Below are 16,440 nucleotides of genomic sequence, written 5' to 3'. Positions count from 1 at the left end.
TGGGCAGATTCGCCCTGACCTTCGAATAGTAAAGTCCTGTTAAAGTTTACTCTTGTAGTCTGTGTATTAATTCGCTATACAACACACAGACTTTACAGTGGCGACGAGTTCGATCTTACCCTGCGGCAGCGATACATCCGAAGCAGTTAACAAGCGTCGAGAAGAGGCATCCGCCCTCGCCGTTCTGCTGCGAGAAGACTCGAGTCTGCAGAGCAAGGAAGAAGGAAGAATTCTGACACGAGGCCTTCCATCAGCAACAGGCAGTGATCGTCCCTTCTGTCACGGTAGTGAGTGAGCCGATCAGCCACGAGAAGCAAGTCGGCCACGTTGACTGTGAGTAGGGGGAAAAATAAAAAAGAAACGGAGGATAAGGGCAGTGAACTCGACCACGGCCAGGGGAAAGGAGCCGGACAGAAGTCGGGGCCAGAGGCGCTGAGACTGGGGCAGCGTAGGGCACGGCAGCCGCGGTGCAGGGAACGCAGCCGGTGTGAGAGACTGGACTACAAGCGGGAACGCAGCGGGTAAAAGGCCGGGCATCTACCGAGGCCGCGAGGCGCTGTGACCGGGATCATAAGGCGCGGAGGCAATAAATAAATAAATAAACCGCGAGGGACTCGGCCGCAGCCGGGGGAGGAAAGGACCGGACTGCGGGAGGTCTGGGAGAGCTGAGCGAGCGGGAGAGACGGAGCCCGAGAGAGAGAGCGAGCGAGACCGTGCCGGCGAGCGGGAGAGACAGAGCCCGAGCAAGGGGGGAGCGGGGCCGAACGAGGTTCCGGCCAGCGGCTTACACCGGCTGCCGTGAAGGACCGGGAGCTGGAGCTGTCCGACGCCAACTGGTTGTCCCCAGCGCCGGTTGCCCCTGCCGAAAAAGGGAACGCGATCGGCTGTTCTCGCGCGCGCTTCAGAATAAACTGAAGCCGGCGCGCAGGCTGCAAACCCCGTAAACCAGCGGTCGTCGTCCGAGGGCAAAGCTTACCCCTCCCACCAGAGGAAGAAACGCGGGAAGCCGCCAGTTAGGCGGGGAAGAAGACAAGCGCGAAACCGCCATCTTGAAAGTGGGCGGGGAAGAAGATCAGCGCGGGAAACCGCCATTTTAGAAAAAAAAAAAGTTAAAGGAAAACTTCGTTGTTGTTTCTTAGAAAGATTGTGAAGATGCCTAAGCGTGGTAACATCAACGATTTCGATTCCGAGGTAGAAGATTGGGCCACGTATGTAGAACGCATCGAGATATATTGTGAGGCCAATAAAATAGAAGATGATGATAAAGCTATAACCTTACTAAACTCAATGGGGGCGAAGACATACGGGCTATTGAAGCATCTTCTATCACCGGCTAAACCGGCGGATCAGACGTTCGCTAATATTGTTGCTGTCCTGAAGGATCATTTGAACCCCACACCACTGATGTTGGCGGAACGATTCAAATTTTATGCGAGAACGCAACGGAAAGAGGAAAGCAATGCGGAATATTTGGTTGAACTACGTAGACTAGCGAAATACTGTCAGTTTGGGGAAAATCTGACAGAGGCATTGAGAGACAAGTTCGTGTGCGGGTTGTCGAAGGAAGGAACACAAAAGCGACTGCTTGAAGAGAACGATCTTACACTTGATAAGGCTGTCCTTATTGCAGCATCGCACGAAGCCGCAGCGAGAGGCACGGCGGAAATGCAGCTGAAGGCAGCGGTACTCAGCGTGGATCAAATGACTTCGGGTACAACGAAATGTTATCGTTGTGGGAAGACAACACACGACCAGAACCAATGCTGGTTTAAAAACCAGGAATGTAGAAAATGTGGCAAGATTGGTCACATAGCTAAAGTATGCCGGTCAGGAAAGAAAACCAGCAACAAAAAAAAGTCACCGCAGGAAAAGCACAGTAAGGTACACAAGGTGACTGAGAAGAGTTCAGATGAACAGAATTCGGATTCAGACTCCAACAGCCAAGAACTGGATAGTCTGAGAATTCACAATGCGAGTAAGGAAGTTGACCTACAAATTATCTGGGTCACACTCAAAATAGCCGGAGTCCAAGTGAAAATGGAATTGGACACAGGATCAGCCCTAACAGTCATAAACCGAAAGGACTACAAGAGGCTATTCTCACATATTCCCTTGCGAGATACCAAGATTGTATTGCAGACATACACGGGGCGAAGAGTATACCCCATCGGAAAGATAAAAGTCAAGGTGAGAGACAAGGGCAAAGAACACCAAGGAATGGACTTATATGTACTGCCTGAGGGGGGTCCACCACTTCTGGGACGGGAGTGGATCAGGAAAATAAATATGGACTGGCACTTCCTAAAAACCATAAAGAGTGAGAACTCGGTGAAGATAATCAGCCCAGACTCTGGAACTGATGATGGTAAGACCAACCCATGTGCAAAAGACAAGGCTAAAATGGACTTGCAGACTAATGTTGGAAAAACGAAGGAGTGCATAAATGCTTATGCTTTAGAGGAGAACAAAGTTTCAGAACAGAATTCCACTGAGCAACAACAACATAGTTTGACAGAGAATTCTGAGTCTGTCCAGCCTACAGACATGCACACTTCTGAGGGACACCGGGCTCGAACTCAACTCCAATTCAAACTACAACAACAATTAGAACAAATGATTCACCGTCTTGAGCAAGAGATGAATGCAACGAAAAAGTTCTTTGATACAGAGTGGGAGAATCTGGAAAGACAACAGAAGCAGCTGATGGAGAAAATGGAGCAGGAGCACACAAACCGTCTGCGCGAGGAGGCCAAACGAATCAAAGCTGATTCGGGTTTTGAAGGGGCGTGCCCTAATCTGGTGGAGCAAGGTGTTCAGCAACCGAAGGCGCTTGTTAGCAGGTTGCAGGCAGAAAAGGCTGATTTGGTTGCCATGAATTCCGAGCTCCTACTGAAGTTGGGTGCAGCACCACCGAACGATTCATTTGTTGAAATTCGAATGGTGGAGGCTGCAGATGATGGAGAATTAGAAGCAGCAAAGGGACCCCAGTGCAAGGTTACCAACAGCCCTGTAGCCTATCCGTCAAAAACACAGGATGACGATACTGGGAAACGTCTGATGTCAGAAGGGTTAACGGTCAGTCAACTCCTTCATATGCTGAGGGACAAGACTCTGAAATGGGAAAAACTTGAACACGAGCTTCAATCTTCAAAGGAAAGGGTTTCGGAGCTCTCAAAAGTTATTGAAATAGCTGAGGTGACAACACAGACTGAGAAGACTGCAGCAGAGCAGCCCGTGGATGCCAAAAGTACGCTGACTCACGTCAATGTAGAACAACAGAAGGCTGAAACAGCTGCTCCAGTAGAGGGATTGAATAGTCCGATCAATCAATCTCCGAATGAAGTTGAAGTATTGAAATCACAAATGAGGTCATTAGTAAAAGACTTGCAGAAAGCCCAGAAAAAGCTGGATGAAGCTGAACACATGAAGAAGTCTCTTCAGGAAAAATGTCTGGATTTGGAACAAAAGCTGGCTAACGTCCAGCTGGGTATGGAGGAAATAGAAGACCCTCTCGCTGGCCTAGCTCAGGACGACACCGAATATTACCATGACCTGTTGGACGACACCGAATATTACGATGACCTGTTCTGCCCAGCTTGTGATGAAAACTCCCAAAGTGCAGAAACCATGAAGAATCACAAAAAGTCTAAGGAACACCGGGAGATGGTGGCGCTACTGTGGAAAAAGGAGGAAGAGAAGGAGGAAATGTGCATGCAGCTGGCAGCTGACAGTGGAGCCCAGAGAGTCTTCAAGAAGCAGAAAAGGAAAAGTCGAAGCAGAAGATGACCATCTGAACCATTATCACCTGCCAGATCACACACGTGGTCCCTCCGAACGGAGCCAAATCAGTTCGGAAGTAGAAAAACTTTCCAAGGTACTCAAGCTTTTAGAAGTCAGCAATGCTGGTTCAGAAGTGACGGAAGTTCAAGCTGTTAAGTCCATTGAAGGACTATTGGATGAGTCACTCCAGCAACGTGAACCGACTACACCACAGGGAACTGTTACAACACCGAGGCGTTGTCCGGACCGAGTCAGGAAGCACAGGAGACGCCTCCACAGAGACTGAATCTGTGAACTGTTTCCGCAGAGACTGAATCTGTGAACTGTTTTCCCGCAGAGACTGAATCTGTGAACTGTTTTCCGCAGAGACTACATCTGTGAACTGTTTTACATGAAGTTGGATATATGTTATGTTTAATGGGGAATAAGTATGTTGTAAGCTAAAAAGGGAGGATTGTTGTGTATGTAACCGTTCTACCTTTAAGAGAACTATTGTATGTAACCGTCCACCTTTAAGAGAACTATTTTAGGTGTTGCACTACTTTATTTTGGCTGCTGTATACTGTAATACCGGTGGTGACCACACCGGTATATAAGTGCTGTGTAATGAGTGATTGGGCAGATTCGCCCTGACCTTCGAATAGTAAAGTCCTGTTAAAGTTTACTCTTGTAGTCTGTGTATTAATTCGCTATACAACACACAGACTTTACAGTATCTCCTGAGGAAAGGGTTTGCAGAGTCCCCGCAATAGATCACATTTTGAGGTTGTCCTACCAGTCGCAGAGTGAGAAGGTAAAAACTAAGCAAGGTCCATGAAGGGGGAAGAACCAATATTTGTATTCCTCCTGGGCATTGTTGTTTTGGCGGATTTTAAATGTTTTTCCAATAAGCCACCAGCGTAGGAATTAAAACAAGTTCACTTTTGCCACCCTCAGGATCAATCGGAATTGAAGACTTGTCCAACCCAGATTTCGGGGACGCAGTTGAAGCACATCCTGGTGACACCCCAGTCTTCTGGGCATGCGGAGTCACTGGAGCAGAGGCTGTTCGCAGTTGCAGTAAGATACAGTGATAGCAGACTCGAGCAGTTGTGTAAAGTAATCCTAAACTACTAAAGTTCTAATTTTACTTAAAAAATGTAACACTTGATCGATGCTCACTTATTGGACTTTTCTTTCTTCTATTTTCTCTGTTCATTTTAATTTAAATTTTTACCCTTTTTTCGCCAAATTTATAAAGAGAATGGGGGAGCCTGACGCAGATGATTTTAATGTCCCTCAGTGGAGGGCTTGATAGATTACGTGCTTACATGCAAGAGATCGTACGTAATACATCAGGGACCCTCATCGATGGAGCAGTAACATACACATATTTTGTAAATATCAATATGAAATTGATTCCACCCTTCCCTTTTAAATTATTAAATTAAATAGCTCTTAACTGGTCCAATTCCTCTTACTTTCAGAATCCCCTCTGGCTTTCACCCACGCTCCTGGCTGCATGTTCATTACTGACCTGAGGAGTGAGCGGGAGGTGACCAGTGACTGCACTGCGGATGCAGAAACCCCACGTGTTTTCTGCATTTCTCAGAACCCGCCCCACTATAGCGTTGCCTCGGTCACCGCAGTTGAGAAAATCAAGGCGCTGGATACTCTGATTCAGCAAGATCCAGGTAAGAAAAGAATGCGAATCACAACACTAAACGATAGTGGGGTTCAGAGTTAAAATGCACTTAAGTAACACTTAAGTAACAGGAAATGGTGTGGAATTAGCGTGGGGGCTGGGCGATGAGGGGGGCAGGAATTTCCGCCTTCCGATTTCTGTAGCTATCTGGCTTCATTGATAGATTCCAACCCCCCCCCACTCCCCATTATTTTAATGGCAGTGTGGGTCAGAGAGGTCATGACCCCTTCCCCCTCTCCTCAATCATTTTTAGATTGGCCAACTTGCCGTTGGAGGACCACCTTTACTGCAGTCCCAGGAACCTCTGTCACCCGCCTTCGGTCCCCAGGTTCGGCCTGGTGAGTCTGTGCAGTTTCCCGGCTTGGCCTTTGGACCAAGTAATTCCCCAGTTCCCAGCTCGGTCCCCTGCCTGCCAAGATGGCGCAATCTCGAGTTCGACTCAAAGGATCGAATGGCCTACTCCTGCTCCTATTTCTTATGCTCTTATGTTCTTATGATTCCGCACCTGCCCCCCTTCCCTAGACTTGCTGAGGACATTTGCACTTCACAACAGTCCTGGCTGAGATGGGCTAACGCAATCGGGCTGAAACCAGGACCTTCCTAATCCATACAACAACAACAACTTGCACTTATATAGCACCTTTAACATAATAAAACGTTCGAAGGAGCATTATCAAACTAAATTTAATACCGAGCCACATTAAGAGATATTAGGACAGGTGACCAAAAGTTTGGTCAAAGAGGCAGGTTTTAAAGAGCGCCTTAAAGGAGGAGGGTAGAGAGGCGGAGAGGTTTAGGGAGGGAATTCCAGAGCTTGGGGCCCAGGCAGCTGAAAGCACGGCCACCAATGGTGGAGCGATGAAAATCGGGGATGCTGAAGAGGCCAGAATTGGAGGAGCGCAGAGCTCTCGGAGCGTTGTAGGGCCGGAGGAGGTTGCAGAGGTAGGCTGTGGCTTTCCCCGCTGGGTCAACAGGGGGGCTTGGCAGAGAGTCTTTAATAGAAAGCCTATCGCCACAAGAAGTGCCTGTGACACAAGATTCTTGTCTGCAACTAATTTACCATAAGTGAGACCAAGATGACTCCTTATCCTACTGTTAGTAACGCTGAATGGTTTGTGTGTGGTTTCCATTGTCCCCCAAACCGGGACCCAAAATAAACCCCATTACTGTGAACAACCTGTATGGTGCTCGCCCATTATCAACCTGCAATAGCAATTGGGTCTTGTTCCGATTGCTATTTTATTCAGAACTTGTACAATTGGACTGAACGTCTTAGAACGCAATTGAACCGGTTGGAATTAAGTCTTAATGAAACGTGTTTCTGTCCCGGACAGGCGACCGAGGTATCAAGCATTTGTTGACCGAAGAGCAGCTGCTGAAAGCCTCCCTCTCGCTGTCACACGCAAAATCTGTGCTCATAACCACTGGATTTCCAACCCACTTCAATCACCAGCCCCCAGAGGAGACGGATGGTCCTCCAGGAGCTATTGCCATGGCAGCTATGTTGCAGGCCCTGAAGAAAAGGGTCGTCATAGTAACAGATCAAAGAGCCTTAGAGATGTACAAGAAGATTATTGAAGAAGCTGTTGAGCAAGGTGGGGGTTTTTTTTCATTTAAAAAATGCGGCTTGATCTGGCAGCAAGTGAAGATTAATGGTTCGCCGTGGGTTTTACCACAACCAATTCCTTTTGAATGAAAGTTTCCTTTTCTTTATTAATCCCTCCATTGGGCCCAGCTCATCTAACTGTAAAGAAGCCATACTGGCAAATGCACCGAATGGTCTCAGCTAGTGACTGTGCTCCACACCCCCGCCCCCCCCCCCCCACACCCCACCGACCAGCTTTCTCCCACCATCTCTCCTAAAGACACTGAGTTATGGCAGGGTACAGCTCCACAGAGAGCATGTGGAACCTCCGATGCTTTACCCGTTCTTCATGCACAAGCCTGTGACCGAGAATAGTGGCAGGCCAGTCAATCTATGAGGGACGTTGTAGACCGTCCCCATCATGGGACATCCACACACTTAGTAGCAGAGCTGACTGGACAGTAATAAGGTGAGGGAAGGATCGCTGCCTGAGTACTGGGGACAGATGTAGCACCCACCGTGCAGCTGAGATAGTCTAACTCAACTCAGCATAGTTGGAGTTGGGGGGTGCAGGGAAGAAGCCTGGGACTTTCTTGGCTTTTGTGGCTATGTACACAGGCGCCCTTATCAAGCCCGATGCGTAATAACCAACCAAAGTTGCCCAATGGATGTGAGGTTTGAGTGGTAGACAGCCTTGAGGCTTGAAATCATGACCTCCTTGAACTGTTTGATTCCCAATTTCCCCATCCATCCCCCCCCCAACCCACCCCCTCCAGAAAATGAGATGGTTTTCCATTACTGTTAACTGGAAGAACTGATTTTTTTTATTCATTCATGGGATGTGGGTGTCGCTGGCAAGGCCAGCATTTATCGCCCAACCCTTAGTTGCTCTTGAGAAGGTGGTGGTGAGCCGCCTTCTTGAACCGCTGCAGTCCGTGTGTTGAAGGTACTCCCACAGTGCTGTTAGGGAGGGAGTTCCAGGATTTTGACCCAGCGACGATGAAGGAACGGCGATATATATTTTCAAGTCAGGATGGTGTGTAACTTGGAGGGGAACTTGGAGGTGGTGATGTTCCCATGCACCTGCTGCCCTTGTCCTTCTAGGTGCTAGAGGTCGTGGGTTTGGGAGGTGCTGCCGAAGAAGCCTTGGCAAGTTGCTGCAGTGCATCTTGTAGATGGTACACACGGCAGCCACAGTACGCCGGTGGTGGAGGGAGTGAATGTTTAAGGTGGTGGATGGGGTGCCAATCAAGCGGGCTGCTTTGTCCTGGATGGTGTCGAGCTTCTTGAGTGTTTTGGAGCTGCACTCATCCAGGATTAACAGGTCATGCTTAATTAATTCGCCTCAATTCCTAGAAATGCACAGCCAGTTAGCATCCGCAAGAGAAAGATAGGTCCAACTCCAACAGAATTGTCACCATCATGATAAAATCCTTTTATCATTGATGGCACTGAACATTGAAAGCATGCCAAGACAGAACATGCTAGAAATGCACAGGGGACAGTGGCAACATCTAGAATATCTGGAATGGAACAGTTCACCAGTTATGATTAATGTATCTCTTTCTCTTGCAGATCCTGATTGGCCACCTGCGCATTTTCAATATTTGCAACTTCTCTTTACTTCAAGACTCTCTCCTTTATTTGTCCATAGGAGTGATGAAAACCCCTGTCCCTGTTGTTAGCTTCCAGGATGATGGCGAGGCTTCATCCCTGATGTTCCTGTGTCATGATGGGAAGCCCCAGTTTCCAAGGTAAACCTTAACTGTAAAGCATGGGTTGGAGAGACAGTGGGACATTGTCCATCAATAAAACTAGGAGTCACTCTACAATGGTTCATTGTCCACCACTAAAACTAGGGGTCATTCTACAATGGAACATTCGCCACCAGTAAAATTAGGGGTCACTCTACAATGGGACATCATCAGAAAAACTAAGGGTCACTCTACATTGGGACATCGTCAGTAAAATGAGGGGTCATTCTACAATGGGTCATCAGTAAAACTAAGGGTCATTCTACATTGGGACATCGTCCATCAGTAAAACTAGGGGTCACTCCCTCAGTACTGCACTGAGGTGCCAGCCTGGATTGTGCGCTGAAGTCACCGAGCTTGAATTAAGGGCAGAAACCTAAATAAATAAAAATGGTAGTTCTGTGGATCATAAGTTGTGGAAAGGGAAATCGTGTTTGACAAATTTACTAGAGTTCTTTGAGGATGTAACGAGCAGGGTGGATAAAGGGGAACCAGTGGATGTGGTGTATTTGGATTTCCAGAAGGCATTCGATAAGGTGCCACATAAAAGGTTACTGCACAAGATAAGAACTCACGGGGTTAGGGGTAATATATTAGCATGGATAGAGGATTGGCTAACTAACAGAAAACAGAGAGTCGGGATAAATGGGTCATTTTCAGGTTGGCAAACTGTAACTAGTGGGGTGTCACAGGGATCAGTGCTGGAGCCTCAACTATTTACAATCTATATTAATGACTTGGCAAAAATTGCTGACGATACAAAGATAGATGGGAAAGCAAGTTGTGAGGACACAGAGTCTGCAAAGATCTAGTTCCTTTTCTCTCCAGTTTTGAAGAAGGGTCAAACCCGAAACGTCAACTCAAATTTCTCTCCACGGATGTTGCCTGACTTGCTGAGTTTTTCCAGCATTTTCTGTTGTTATTTCGGATTTCCAACATCTGCAGTATTTTGCTATCGTACAGATAGGTTAACTGAGTGGGCAAAAATTTGGCAGGTGGAGTATAATGTGGGAAAATGTGAAGTTATCCACTTTGGTAGGAAGAATAAAAAAGCAAAATATTATTTAAATGGAGAGAGACTACATAATGCTGCGGTACAGAGGGATCTGGGGGTCCTTGTACATGAAACACAAAAAGTTAGCATGCAGGTACAGCAAGTAATTAGAAAGGCAAATGGAATATTGGCCTTTATTGCAAGGGGGATGGAGTATAAAAAGTAGGGAAGTCTTGCTACAATTGTACTGGGCGTTGGTGAGACCACACCTGGAGTACTGTATACAGTTTTGGTCTCCTTATTTAAGGAAGGATATACTTGCATTGGAGGCAGTTCAGAGAAGGTTCACGAGGTTGATTCCTGAGTTGAAGGGGTTGTCTTATGAGGAAAGATTGAGCAGGTTGGGCCTATACTCATTGGAGTTTAGAAGAATGAGAGGGGATCTTATTGAAACATATAAGATTCTGAGGGGGCTTAACAGGATAGATGCAGGGAGGATGTTTCAACTCGTGGGGGTATCTAGAACTGGGGGCATAGTTTCAGAATAAAGGGTCGCCCATTTAAAATGATGAGGAGGAATTTCTTCTCTCAGAGGGTCATGAATCTTTGGAATTCTCTACCCCAGAGAGCTGTGGAAGCGGAGTCAGTGAATATATTCAAGGCGGAGATAGACAGATTTTTGAAAAACAGGGGAGTCGAGGGTTATGGGGAGCGGGCGGGACAGGGGAGTTGAGGCCAAGATCAGATCAGCCACGATCTTATTGAATGGCGGAGCAGGCTCGAGGGGCCGAATGGCCTACTCCTGCTCCTATTTCTTATGTTCTTATGTTCTTATGGACATCTTGCAGTAACCAGTAACTTACGTGTGGGTTCAGCCATTAACAAGTTATTGAGTAATTTTGCATGACTTTTGAATATGGACAGGTTCAACCATCTCGTAGCGATAGAACGTGCTGGAATGGCTGCAGATGGCAATTACTACAATGCATGGAGAGTGAACATTAAACATTTGGTGGATCCCATTGACAAACTGTTCCTAACAGCAGAGGACATCCCCGGAATCGTCACAACTGGTAAGTACAAACTTAACGTTGGGTTGGAAACTGTCCCACGTACTTTGAGAAAAAGGATTGTACGTCACGAGTGTGATGGAACACTCGCCACTTGCCTGGATGGTTGAAGCCAGAACTACACTCAAGGAGCTCGACACCATCCAGGACAGAGCAGTTTGCTTGATCGGTGTTGCTGCCACTGGACTCGCTATCCACACCTTCCCCCATCGGTCCACTATGGCTGTAATAAGTACAACACTCAAGAAGCTCGACACCATCCAGGACAAAGCAGCCCGCTTGATTGGCACCCCATCCACCACCTTAAACATTCACTCCCTCCACCACCGGCGTACCGTGGCTGCAGTGTGTACCATCTACAAGATGCATTGCAGCAACTCGCCAAGGCTTCTTCGGCAGCACCTCCCAAACCCGTGATCATCCACCTAGAAGGCCAAGGGCAGCAGGCGCATGGGAACACCACCACCTCCAAGTTCCCCTCCAAGCCACACACCATCCTGACTTAGAAATATATCGGCCGTTCCTTCATCGTCGCTGGGTCAAAATCCTGGAATTCCCTCCCTAACAGCAGTGTGGGAGTACCTTCACCACACGGACTGCAGCGGTTCAAGAAGGCGGCTCACCACCACCTTCTCAAGGGCAATTAGGGTTGGGCAATAAATGCTGGCCTTGCCAGCGACGCCCACATCCCATAAACAAATTTTTAAAAAAGCTACAGGATGCAGTGCGGCAACTCACCGAGGTTATTTCAACAGCTCCTCCCTCCCCTGAGACCTGTTTCTCCCAGAGGGAGAAGAGCGGCAATGTCTTGGGAACACCATCACCTGCAAGTCACACAATCTCCTGACTTGGATATTTATCGCCGTTCCTTCATCGGCTCTCGGCCCAAATCCTGACATCCAGCTCAAGTTCAACGGTTGGTCTCCGGAACTAGGAATGGGGGAAGAAATTAGCCAGGGTTCTCTCTCCGGATTGCTATCCAGCAATCCCCACAGGAAGCGTTGCGCGCCGGCAGCCCGTTTCCTAACCCGCACCAAGTCCCGTTCACCCAGCACCCCTGTGCTCGCTGACCTTCATTGACTCCCGATCTGGCAACGTCTTAATTTTAAAATTCTCATCCTTGTGTTCAAATCCCTCCATGGCCTCGCCCTCCCTATCTCTGTAACCTCCTCCAGCCCCACAACCCGCCTAGAGCTCTGCTCTCCTCCAAATCTAACCTCTTGTGTATTCATTTTAATCGCTCCATCACTGGGGGCCGTGCCTTCAGCTGCCGAAGCCCTAAGCTCTGGAATTCCCTCCCTAAACCTCTCTACCTTTCTCTCCTGCTTTAAGACTCTGCTTAAAACCTACTTCTTTGACCAAGCCTTTGGTCACCTGTCCTAATATCTCTTTATGTGGTTCGGTGTCAGACGCTATTGTTCTGATTACGCTCCTGTGAAGCGGCTTGGGATGTTTTACTATGTTAGCGGTGCTATATAAATGCAAGTTGTTGTAAATGATTGGTGAGGATTTGGCTGAGATTCCACCCCTGAGATGCCACTCACTCTTCAGGCTCACCCATCACAAATGGCCTCTATGAAAGCTGTTAGTGGATTTAAAATCTTGATCTCCATCTGTTCCTCTCCTCTCCCCCTTCTTAAATATGTCTGGGTTAGTCCCATAAAAGGGTCTGTGCGAGTTTTGGCAAAACAATCCACCCATAACATTACCCTATCATTCTCTTCAGATGCTGATCATTTCCTGCCTTTATTTCAAAAGTTAATGATAATTCCTGGAGGTGATTTGTTTTGTAGAAGGTCTCCTTGACGATGGTGATCATAAGTGTTCAGCCTAAAATTTCAGCAAATGTTACTTTTTGTACTGTAAATTCTTTCTATGTCAACCTTCTTAGGACTACATCCCAAATATGCATCTGTAAGATTGTGGGGAAGCAAGTGAACAAAGATAGGAGCAGAGAAATATACAGGATTAGAAGTGACTACTGTATTTGGTTTACCATATACTACTCTCGCTCTCTTACCCCTCAATCCCTTTCTCTGCCAAATACCTGCCCAGTTCCCTCCTGAATTGGCCAAGACTGTCCACCTTCACTACCTGCCCATTGGTCTGTTCCGTACATTCATCATCCTTTGTGTAAAGTAATTAAAGTCAAACTCTGCCTTCACCTTCCCTCTTCTGAGCTTGAGTCCTTGCCCTGATGTGTGCACCTGAACCAAGTCGGCCAGGTATTGCATTCTGATCATGGATGCAACCTAGCTTGCCCCAAGGTCAACCATCTTCAGCTGCTTCATCAATGACCTTCCCTCCATCAGGCTCAAAAATGGGAATGTTCGCTGATGATTGCACCATGTTCAGTTCCATTCGCAACTCCTCAGATAATGAAGCAGTCCATGCCCGAATGCAGCAAGTCCTGGATGACATTCACGCTTGGGCTGATAAATGGCAAGTAACATTCACGCCAGATAAGTGCCAGGTAATGACCATCTCCAACAAGTGAGAATCTAATCACCGCCCCTTGACATTCAACGGCATTACCATCGCCAAATCCCCCACCATCAACATCCTAGGGGTCACCATTGACCAGAAACTTAACTGTACCAGCCACATAAATACTGTGGCTACAAGAGCAGGTCAGAGGTTGGATATTCTGCGGCGAGTGTCTCACCTCCTGACTCCCCAAAGCCTTTCCACCATCTACAAGGCACAAGTAAGGAGTGTGATGGAATACTCTCCACTTGCCTGGGTGAGTGCAGTTCCAACAACACTCAAGGAGCTCGACATCATCCAAGACAAAGCAGCCCGCTTGATTGGCACCCCATCCACCACCTTAAACATTCACTCCCTCCACCACCGGTGCACCGTGGCTGCAGTGTGTACCATCTACAAGATGCACTGCAGCAACTCGCCAAGGCTTCTTCGGCAGCACCTCCCAAACCCGCGACCTCTACCACCTAGAAGGGCAAGGGCAGCAGGCGTATGGGAACACCACCACCTCCAAGTTCCCCTCCAAGTCACACACCATCCTAACTGGTAAATATATCGGCCGTTCCTTCATCGTCGCCGGGTCAAAATGCTGGAACTCCCTCCCTAACAGCACTTTGGGAGCACCTTCACCACACGGACTGCAGCGGTTCAAGAAGGCGGCTCACTACCACCTTCTGAAGGGCAACTAGGGATGGGCACTAAATGCCGGCCTTGCCAGCGACGCCCGCATCCCAGGAACAAATTTAAAACAAAGTTGTGTCTCTTTGTTCTCCAGGTATTGGTGATGGAGGGAACGAACTGGGAATGGGAAAGGTGAAAGAGGCCGTCAAAAAACATGTGCACAATGGGGACCTGATAGCTTGTGACGTCGAAGCAGATTTTACGGTCATCGCAGGTGGGTTTACTGGACTTTGTACCAATACATTGGACAGTCCAAAGGTTGGTCCTGAATATGTAGTAGGTACTGAGCATAGGATCGCTAATTGGTGGAATTCAAAGTTTTTAAATAATTAAATAAATTCAGGGTCAACTTTGGACAGTTATTTAATCTGTGATATTCTGGAAACAAAGTGGTGGTGCTGATCATTAGGAAACTGTTGTTAAGTCCCGGGGAGAGGGAGGATGCAAGTTTTAATTCGCACACTGTTGGATTTACTGATCTGAGCCATGCTAAGTCTAGGCTGTGGTATCTCCTGGCTGTGCTAGGTGGAGGTGATCAAATCGTTCAGTTTCTGGAGAGTACCAAGGCTTCATATGTTTAGACATAGAAACATAGAAACATAGAAGATAGGAGCAGGAGTAGGCCATTCGGCCCTTCGAGCCTGCTCCGCCATTCAATGAGATCATGGCTGATCATCCAAATTCAGTACCCTGTCCCTGCCTTCTCCCCATATCCCTTGATCCCTTTAGCCTTAAGAAATATATCCAACTCTTTTTTGAATATATTTAATGAACTGGCCTCCACCGCCCTCTGTGGCAGAGAATTCCACAGGTTCACCACTCTCTGGGTGAAGAAATTCCTCCTCATTTCAGTCCTAAATGGCTTACCCCTTATCCTTAGACTATGACCCCTGGTTCTGGACTCCCCGGCCATCATAAACATCCTTCCTGCATCTAGTCTGTCCAGGCCTGACAGAATTTTATAAGTTTCGATGAGATCCCCTCTCAATCTTCTAAACTCCAGTGAGTATAAGCCCAATCGACACAATCTCTCCTCATACGTCATTCCTGCCATCCCAGGTATCAGCCTGGTGAATCTTCGCTGCACTCCTTCCATGGCAAGAACGTCCTTCCTCAGGTAAGGCGACCAAAACTGCACACAGTACTCAAGGACACTATGGCCGCGATTTTGCCGGCGCTTAGAGTGCGGGTTTGGAGGCAGGTCAGAGGTTAAATTCGATTTGATTGACGGCGGGTTCCAATCCCACTGTCAACCCGCTTCCAAACAGCTTTCCCACGTGTCGGGTCCCCGATTTGCGAATGGACCCGACACCTAGCGGTGGGAAGCGGATTAAAGGCCTGCCTATTAACAGGTACTTGCCAGTAGTTTTCAGCCTGTTTTTGGATTTTGCCGCTTCTGGCTCGGGTTTCCCGACGTCCAGACACCGCACCAGGTCAGTGCGGCGTGTTGTGAGTCTGCTGTTTGTGGAATGATGACAGCTGCAGAAGTGGTGTGAAGAATCCAATGTTGTACGTGGTGAGTTTCAGAGCAAAGAAAATGTTGGGTACTGCATTTTTAAAACTTTTACAGATTTCTTTAACTTACAAGTTTTTAAATCCAACTATGGGGGTGATTTTGCCAATGGGGGCGCGTTGGAGGCGGGACTGCTGCTTGTCAGGTTTTAGTCCCGCCTCCATCGACTTGTGGCCACCCCACGCTATTTTCCCTTGATTGACCTTGTTAAGCCCGTCCAGCGGGCTCAGCAGGCTAATTAAGGGGAAGCCGGTTACAGAGAACGTCAGCGTATGACGTTTCATTGACAGATGAATTGTCACCGTTTGACAGCTCTGTGTTTGGTGAGTCCTTGTGTTCAAGACTCATCAAACCTCTTTCCTGAGCAGAAATTAGATGGTTGTTGCATCGGAGAATGCAGCAGCCATTCTGTCATCTCTGCCGGTGAGATGCGAGACTCTCTGGTTTACCAACTGTTGAAGCCTGCAGGAAGAAACAAAGGTAAGTAAACATGTTCTATCACTTTTCACTCACCTCACATACTTACCCCTCCACACTTGCACCCATCACTCACCTCCACAGTGCACTTTTGCACCCCTCCGACCCCGCAGACCCACTGCTCGCCTCGGTGACCCTGGTGGGGTTTCCCGATATCGGGAACATAAGAACATAAGAACATAAGAAATAGGAGCAGGAGTAGGCCAATTGGCCCCGCGAGCCTGCTCCGCCATTCAATAAGATCATGGCTGATCTGATCCTACCCGCCAATCCACTATGACAGGACTATCTCCTGAATCTAACAGAATTAGACACATGAAACAGGAGCAGGATCAGGCTACACGGCCCCTGGGCCCACTCCGCTACCCACAGGGCCATGACCGATCCGAACCTAGACTCATGTCCAAATTCCTGCCCG

General features: G+C 47.9%; 1 protein-coding gene across 2 annotated transcripts in view; it reads left to right on the top strand.

Annotated features, from left to right (window-relative positions):
- LOC147081869 (D-glutamate cyclase, mitochondrial-like) overlaps positions 1 to 16,440 on the top strand; it is a 47,870-nt gene that overhangs the window by 12,169 nt on the left and 19,261 nt on the right. For both annotated transcript variants that reach the window (XM_085980648.1, XM_085980647.1), the window contains exons 3-8: positions 4,717 to 4,839; positions 5,247 to 5,453; positions 6,799 to 7,059; positions 8,704 to 8,803; positions 10,722 to 10,870; positions 14,127 to 14,246. In XM_085980648.1, coding sequence (XP_085836774.1) covers positions 4,717 to 4,839; positions 5,247 to 5,453; positions 6,799 to 7,059; positions 8,704 to 8,803; positions 10,722 to 10,870; positions 14,127 to 14,246 — 960 coding nt within the window. The remainder of the gene's footprint in view (positions 1 to 4,716; positions 4,840 to 5,246; positions 5,454 to 6,798; positions 7,060 to 8,703; positions 8,804 to 10,721; positions 10,871 to 14,126; positions 14,247 to 16,440) is intronic.

Source organism: Somniosus microcephalus, unplaced genomic scaffold (genome assembly GCF_052327205.1).
Source record: "Somniosus microcephalus isolate GS21.2 unplaced genomic scaffold, FLI_Smic_1.0 scaffold329, whole genome shotgun sequence".
NCBI lineage: Eukaryota > Metazoa > Chordata > Chondrichthyes > Squaliformes > Somniosidae > Somniosus > Somniosus microcephalus.
This window is presented reverse-complemented; position numbering and strand designations above follow the sequence as displayed.